This window comes from Vombatus ursinus, unplaced genomic scaffold (assembly GCF_900497805.2).
Source record: "Vombatus ursinus unplaced genomic scaffold, bare-nosed wombat genome assembly UNPS02014863.1, whole genome shotgun sequence".
Classification (NCBI taxonomy): domain Eukaryota; kingdom Metazoa; phylum Chordata; class Mammalia; order Diprotodontia; family Vombatidae; genus Vombatus; species Vombatus ursinus.
In genome coordinates this window covers 22,381,535-22,390,032 of record NW_020954641.1, presented here as the reverse complement: position 1 = coordinate 22,390,032, position 8,498 = coordinate 22,381,535, and the positions used below count along the sequence as shown (strand labels likewise).

At 39.9% G+C, this 8,498-nt stretch overlaps 1 protein-coding gene across 3 annotated transcripts in view; it reads right to left on the bottom strand.

Annotated features, from left to right (window-relative positions):
* Positions 1-632: 632 nt before the first annotated feature.
* Positions 633-8,498, bottom strand: part of IL12B (interleukin 12B) — a 14,640-nt gene continuing 6,774 nt past the window's right edge. For 2 of the 3 annotated variants that reach the window (XM_027841902.1, XM_027841901.1), the window contains exons 4-9: positions 6,708-6,986; positions 5,549-5,666; positions 3,528-3,745; positions 2,477-2,634; positions 1,916-2,033; positions 633-1,387 (exon numbers count right to left, since the gene is read on the bottom strand). In XM_027841902.1, the coding sequence (XP_027697703.1) occupies positions 1,356-1,387; positions 1,916-2,033; positions 2,477-2,634; positions 3,528-3,745; positions 5,549-5,666; positions 6,708-6,986 (923 nt within the window). In that variant the 3' untranslated portion in view covers positions 633-1,355. The remainder of the gene's footprint in view (positions 1,388-1,915; positions 2,034-2,476; positions 2,635-3,527; positions 3,746-5,548; positions 5,667-6,707; positions 6,987-8,498) is intronic. The other variant, XM_027841903.1, reaches the window with a different exon arrangement.

Genomic DNA, 8,498 nt, shown 5'->3' with positions numbered 1-8,498 from the left:
TAAACGCTCCCTTCAATACTTCTTGAATGTGGTTTCATCATAATCCCTTCACTGACGCAGAATGCAACCCTTCTATGCCTTAGTTGCAGACATTCTTGAGTTACTGATCACTTTGACTGGCCTTCGCTTTGGTGATGGGCTACTTTGAAATTTGAAAAACTGGTTCTTGGATGGACAAATATTCACAAATTTAATGTTAAATAAGAGTAATAAATTAACAAATATGTAAAATTATTTTAAACACAAAAGTTAGTTCCAAACAGATAGACTATAAAAGATATCAAGGGCCACACATGCAATCCCCGCTGCTAGGGAGGCTGAGGCAGGTGGTTCCCATGAGCTTGGTAGTTCTGAGATTCAGGAAGGTTAAAGAGGATTGGCTGTCAGCACTAAGCCTGGCACCAAGCCCCTCCAAGTTGGGGTGCAGCGGTGTTACTAAACTGCCAAAGAAAGGGCAAACCAGCCCAGGTCAGTAACAGAGAAGGTCAAAGCTTCTGAGCCCACCAGTAGTGAGATCAAGCCCATGAGTGGCTACTGCCTTTCCAGCCTTGGGGGAAATGGGGAGACCGAGTCTCAAATAAATAAATAAATAAACACATAAATAAATAAATAAATAAAAGATATCAAGCTAAATAAATACTGATTGATTTTTTTTTTAGCTCAAATTAACTGGTTGTTTGGTTCATTGGGCATCTGGGAACTGAAATATAAAAAAAGATCATAATCCATAAAAAATAAAAGTAAAAGAAAACTAGCAGATGATATTCATATTTCATTTCACTTGATCCTTTTTTTTTCATGTTTGCTTCATCTCTTCTCTTCATCCAGTGTAGTATCATGGGAGTTTAACCTGTGGGAGAGGGCCAGAAATGTAGATCATACTGCCAACTGCAGTATCACCTTACTCCTATTTTCAAACAAAATAACTTCCTGGAGCTCAAGAACCTCGAACAATTCTTATTTCGGAGTCCAATATCAGATTTTCCTTACGTGCCCTGGAATTTGTGCTTGAGGGCTGAGATTACGGTTTGGCAAATTGGGGTAATCACCCTGGAGTCCTATACTTTGAGGAGCCCTTGCAAAGCTTTTTGGGCCAAGTAGGAGAAATCAATGGGCTCAGGAGAAGGTTTGTGTTTAAAAACTAACAATTAAGCTTGAATGCTCCTAAAACACAGATCTATGCCTTGGCTCAGCAGTTCTGAGGTGATAGCAGTAGGTTTATCAAGCCAATTGAGTGTCCACCCTAAATCTGGTGCAGAGGGCTTCCAGGATGCTTAAAAAGGGCTAACCAGCCCAGGATAGAAATGGAGCTGGTCAAAACTCCCAGGTGGATGGGACTGGCCTGTGAGTGGCTCTTATTCTTCTTGCCTGGGTGAGATAGGGCCACCTAGTCTCCAAAAGAAAACAAAAACAGAATTAAATTGAATTTTAAAAATAAAGTTAATAAGCCCAAAGGAAGGCTGTGGGGAACCTGGACTGACTGGTGATAATGTCCCTCTCTTCCCTTCCACTTATCACTTAGGTTGTGTATTGCCTTTTTGTCCCATCTCTTCTTCCTTTTTCCTTCAAAGTTACCCATGTCTTCACTTATATCCAAACTCTGGGTGACCCAGTATGATTTTTCCTAGCTTTCACATCCCTCCCTAGGATGCTACATAGTAGCAGCTTAACACAGAGAGAGCCTAGCATGGAATTGGTACTTCTCTCTTCACTTCCTTCTGCTTTTTCCACATCTCTCTTTCCTCCAACCTTATTACTCCCTTTGTATTGTTCTCAAATCCCTCTCTCTCCCCTCTGCTATCCCACCATTCCCTATGTCTGTACTTCCCTGCTTCATTCTCTATCTTTGCATTTTTCTGTTGTTTTTTTTGGTGCAGAAGTTAACAGAAATAATACTATTTCATGCAGTACTCACAGGACACAGATGCCCAATTGCTCCAGAATGAATTATAGTAGCGATCGATGGCCTGCACCTGAATTCTCTTCCCCTTGTGACATTCAACTTGAGCAGAGGTTGTTTCTGTGAAGCTATTCTGGATCAAACAAAGGAGAAAACAATCTGTTAACACACTGGGATGAGCCACTCAGGATTGAACAAGGGTAGGAAAGGAAACATTATTTCTCCAAGCATGGTCTTCAAGCTGTCATTCATCTTGTATTGTAAACTGTAACTACAAATACGTTATAATGTCAGGTGGGCATGCTAGGCAGTGGGAGACATGGCCAACTGTGGGGAGATGGTGCCACCTGCTGGTATTGTACAATAATGTACCGATTATGTAACAAGCACCGTGCTAAGTGCTGGTCACAGCCATTTGTCATATTGACTGTGTTGCTGAAGTATTCACAGTAAATGGACAGACTGATATGTGAGAGATTCAATTAAGACCTTTCCTTATACATAGGCACAGTCAGTACCAAGTTGCTAAATTTTCATCTATGTGCCACAGTGCACAATGGAGAGCAAACAACTTACTTTTTCTTTCTTGCCCTTGCCATGAACTTGAACAATGAAATTTAGTGGGAAATAGGAATGTGGTGTACTCCAGGTCTCAGGATACTCCCAACTTATTTCCACAATCCTAGAATTCTTTAAGGGTTTGACACGAAGGTTCCTGGGTGGGTCTGGTTTGACTATGGAAGGGGAAAGGGATAGCATTAATTTTCTTGAGGCAAATCTGGATTATCTGAAGCTCCCTTAACACATCAAGGAATAATCATGAAGCTGTAGGATTCAATTGTGTTTGGCATAGGTCATGCTCCTCTTCTGGTAAATCATCTTCATTGGCTCCCTATTGCTTGCTAAGTAAATTTTGAACTCCTTTGCATAGTGTCCAAGGGTCTTTGCCATCTAGCACCGAGCTAACTTTCTAGCTTTATCTCATGTTATACTTTTGTTTTGCTCTTCCTTGTTATCTCTAGTGCCTAGCACATAGTAACTCCTCCCCCCAAAAACAGTATGCTTCAGCTGACAATCCCCTAAACATGCCCTATGATTTTTCTACCTCTCTTACTCTATCCGCTACACTTAGAGTCTTATTTAGAGCTGGAAGGGACTTTAGAGGCCATTAAATCCAAGCCCATGATTCTACAAATGAGGAAACTGAGGTTAAGTGATTTACCCAGGGTCACACAGCTAGTAATCATTATCATCATTATTATCATAACCAACATTTATGTAGTACCTACTGTGTGCCAGGCACTGTGCTAAGCATTTTACAAACATTATCTCACTTGATTCTCACAACAATCCTCTAAGTAGTTGAGGCAGAATCTGAACCCATGTCTTCTTGAATCCAAGTCCAGTATTCTAACAATTGCCCCATACTGGTTAAATCATAGATCTAGACTATTGCCCATTCCCACCCACCAACTTCTACCTTGAAAAAAGTCATGGAGGGCAGTAAAAGAAGCATTAAAATAAGATATTTTGCTTCACTTCTCCTGTGAACATGTTATGCTTCAAGGGTTCTTGGGTTTAGTTACCCCTGAAACTAATTATATATAAAAATCAATTGAAAACATACTGATATCTCTTACGAAGAAACTGCTGGTGTATTTTTCGTATTTGTGCTTCTGAATAGCGTCTAGGACAACCTCAATTGGCTGGCTTTCTTCAGCAGATGGGCAGGCGCTGACATCTTGGCAGTCTGCTGTATATTTTTGGTATTCCTTGTTGTCTATTTTGACTTTTTCTTCAGAGAGCACAGCGGGCCCACATGTTACCCCTCGGGGATCTGAAGAGCTGAAATCAGACAAAGATTTTCTAATCTTTCTTTTGGATTAGGTTAGGTGGTCATATAAATTTGCCTCCTAGGAAAGTCTGAGTACATTTGACTACTACTAGTAAAACAGGAAATAGAAATAGTTTTTCCAGTCTTCTGGATTTTGCTATCATGCCTCAATTGCTGTGTCACCCTAGAACTTCCTTCTGTACTTAGGGCCTCCTAATCTCGGAACTCATAGCCTCCCAAGCAGCCTTCTCACCCTGAAACATCCCTCCTCCATACTAGCCCCTTTCTTCCATTAGTGAATTTCTTCTGGGGCCCAGATTGGACAATCATCATTCTCTTCCTGATTTTCTATACTTTAACAACATGCTCCCGGGAGCTACCTTCACCCCCACCCTCTCCCTCCTTGCTTTTCAGCTCTCTTTTGTGTTTGTCTTCCTTTGTTAGACTATAAACTCTTTGAGGGTAGGCATGTTTCTTTCTGCTTATTCCCAGCATTTAGCAAAGTTCCTGGCATAGAGTAAGCATTAACACATTTTTATTGCCTTGCCTTGTAGCTTTGCCAATATGTCAAGGAATCATTGTTCCATAATTTAGTAGATAAGTCTTAGAGAGTCCCCTAAGAGTCAGAGGACTTGAGTGACTTGTTCATGGTCACCCAGCTAGTAATTGTTAAAGGAGGGACTTGAACCAGGGAAGCAGATCTAGGATTCTAAGACCAGCATGCTATTCCTTATGCCACATTGCCTTTCCCTGGGAAAGGAAGGCAGGGAAAAAATGATAACTGGTTAACACTTAGAGGAAACTCTGGTAAGTCCAGGGAAAATTTCTGGTGGACTTTAGAGTTTTGGAAGCCTTCAGTATGACTAGCTAGAGCAGTGATGTAGGACTCCTAGGTTCTATTTCTGGCTTAATCACTGACTCAAGCCGCAACTTTGTGCAAGTCAGCCTTAACTTCCATTTCTTCTTTTGTCACTCCTCATGGCACTGCTGGTCTTACTGAACTGAGTATGTCTCAAGAGACCAGCTGTGAGTTGTTGTTTTTTTTTTTTTTTTTTTTTTTTTTGCGTGGGACTCATGTCTGCCTACGAACCAAGATACAGCCTGGATTTTGAGTCAGAGGATCTAGGTTCAAAGCCTGGCTCTATCACTTATCTATTATTTGTCCTGAAGAGACACTTAACATTTTGGGGCCCATTTTGGGTCCTTACCTATAAAATGAACAGATGGGACTAGAAAGAGATTAGATTAGATCATGAGTTTCTGGAGAGCAGGGACTATTTTTGCTTTTCTTTGTATCTCTAGAATTTGGCACAGTGCCTGGCATATAGTAGGCTCTTAATAAACACTTGCTGACTTGGCTTGAATGTCACTTCTGGTTCTAAATCTATGATTTGGGGTGGCCGAATTATAGATAGTAGTATCTTCTTTGAGTAGACAGATACTTGGCTTAAGTCTTCAAACTCTTTTCCCAATGCAAAAGCAAAATGGTGAAGATTTTAGAAACCCTGTTTTTTGAGTTTTATTTGTTTTTCTTTAGTAGATCATTGGATTACAGATTTAGAGCTGGAAGAGAACTTTAAGATCAGCTAGTCTAATGTTCTCATTTCACAGAAGAGGAAGAAACTGAGTCCCAGAGAGATGAAATCCTTGTGTAAGGTCACACAAGTAGCAATGGGTATAACCGTCATTTGAACTTGGTTTCTATCACTCTAAACCCAGCACTGCAGATAAGTCACAGTTATTTTGTTTTCTATTTCTTAATGGAATGACCCTAGGAAGATGCTGGAGTAAAGAAAACCAACAATTTTACCTACCCTTTGCTGCTTCTAATAGAGAATTTTAAGTCAGGACTGCTTTCTGTAAGCCAGGAACAGGTGAAAGTCCCAGAATAATTCTTGGCCTCACACTTCAGATAGGTCTTGGTTTTGGGTTCTGGATTTAAAGAGGACAAAAATTCAAAGTTTAAGGGTTTTTTTTGGTGGGGGGGAAGAGTTTGATTTTGAAGATTTATAAGTTAGCAATACACACATGTCAAATGGCCCTAGTTCCTTTCCTGGGGAAAATGATGCCACTTCCATGAACTTTGTTGAATCGATTTTGGAAGCATTTCAAAGTTAAATTCAACTGCCAGTCATTGGAATGCTGATTCTGTAGGATGTTTTACACACACACACACACACACACACACACACACACACACACACACACACTTAAAAAAAAGTTTTTCCTTCAAAGTTGTCTTCTAGCAGTCTGTGTTTTCCTCCAGCATGAGGAGCTTCCTGTACCAAAGTGACCCTCTCTGACTTAGTAGATCAATCTATCAATCAATCAAGCAGCATTTAGTAAATGCCTACCATGTGCCAGGAACTGGGCTGCTGGACCTTGAAGGTACAAAGTCAAAAACAAACAGTCCCTGCCCCTATTGAGGGCGTATATTCTAACATGGGAGGGAGAGACAATATAATATACACATGTATGGGTAGATAAAAAACACATACAAAGCAGATACACAATAACCTTTCAAGGGGAAGGCCTGAACACCTGGGGGAACCAGAAAAGGCCTAATAGAAGTTTAGGTAGTCCATTGAGTCATATAGAAGTTAAATGATTTGAACAGAGTTACATAGCTAGTAGATATCACAGGCAGGGTTTGAACCCAACTTGTCTTGACTATAAGCCCACTCTTTCTACTGATTTATGCTAACAAGTTATGTATTATTAATATTTGATGCCTTTGATTACTCAATTTTTGTTAGTGTTTTAAGACCTTATTGAAGCATATAAACTACATCTGATCATTTCAATACCAAGATTAGATGAAAGTAGCCCAAAGAGCACCCTCACCAGAAAGAATTTGTAGCTTGGTCTCAGTGAAGAGTCTGATGTCAATTCACTCAACCTCACAGCCTTTTTAAAAAAATTGCACCAAGGTTAAAAGTGGAATTTACACTGCACTTGAGGGAAAAGAATTACCTTTCTGGTCTTTCACAATATCAGTGGACCAAATCCCGTCTTCCATTACTCGGATTAACAATAATTTGTGACTCAGCACCTTTCCTCCTTTCTGACAAATGTAGGTGCCAGCATCTGTAAACTCCCTCACTTGGACAGTCAAGGTTTTTCCTGTTCCTAAGATCTGGCCATTCTTGTCTGAGGTCCAGGTAATGGCGTTTTCGTCTTCAGATGAATCACAGGTGAGCACCACTGTTTCAGCTGGAGCATCAGGATGCCATTCTACCTCCACGACATAAACTGCAAAATCACAGGAAACAGAGCAATCTTGTGGTGTCATTCCTTTTGTAGGAATGGAGCCTCTACACCTTTCTGCCCTGAGGTTATAGTCTCATAACAGTCAAAAGCTTTTCCATGCACCCACCTGAAACATTTTCTGCTTTTTCAATCATTTGATGATATAGAGAATGACTAGCTTGTATCATTTCTCACAAAATCCAATTCACATACTTGAAGATAAAGCCTTGAAGATGCTGTCAATTTTTCCTCCACAATGTCTCTCATACCCACTCTATTCTTTTTATTCACACTGTAACCACTCTACTTCTATGCCTGATTACCTCTCACCTGAACTGCTACAATGGGGCTCCTAAGTGATTTCCAGCATCCAGGTTCCAATCTATCCTTTATATCTAACTTTCCACCTGACTAGCACCATCATTCTTCCAGTTAGCGAGGACCAAGTCATCTTTGACTTTTCCTGTCCTCTTTTCCTTCTCTCACATATCCAATCAGTTGCTATTCTATCTCTACAATATATCAAACCTTTCCCCTCCTTTCAACTTATATCACCATTATTCTAGTTAAAGATACTTTGAGGATAGACCTAAGAAGATCTAAATACAGGAGAACTCATGCTCCCTGAAGGTAGAGAAGGTTTCTTTTTCTTTATTTTTGTGGTCTTTGTATTCATTTGGTCATTACTTATTCAGTAAACATCTGTTTAGTTCCTAAGTGCAAGACATTGTGCTATGCTTTTGGATACAAAGAAAAAAATAAAATCTCCTTCAGGAGCTTGCCACAATACATAGTGAGCACTTAAATGTTTGTTGTTGAACTGAATTTCACTCTTACCACCACTGTCTCATCCCAGTGTTTATCTAGTCTGGAATAATAAATGGGTTTGTTGGAGTCAAATTTTCTTGGTAGAAAATTTCATAACCAAAAGAAGAGTCTTTGCCAGGTTTATTATCAAGCCATGACTTATAATGATAACAGAATTTTGGTCAGGAAACATAGTAGGTCAGAGACCTGGAATGTTTTAGTTCCATTACCATATGATTCTTTAAAAAAATAATATTGACATTGTTTAGTAACATCAACAAAATTTCCAGACTAAATATCGTCGGGTGCCACCACTTGCTAACTTATTTGACTGATGGTGATGGCATTAAAATATGAGTATCATCAAGAGGGGAAAGAAGACAGATGGCTTCTCACTCTAGAGATGCCTCTACTCCTGAAGTCCCCTCCTTTGATGGTGAGTTCCTGCCTGGAACCTCTATTTGAGGAAGATCCTAAAATCCATGCTCAATTCTAACCTGGCTCCATTCCTTACTTTTACACGTATCCTGAACAGAAATATTTGCTCCATACCCTCTCAGCTTTTCAGCTCCTTGTTAGGGTCATCTTCCTCCAATGAGAATGTAATCTCTTTGAGGGTGGGGACTGTCTTTTCTTTTCTCTACCTAGTATTCCCAGTGCTTATCTATCTATCTATCTATCTATCTATCTATCTATCTATCTATCTAT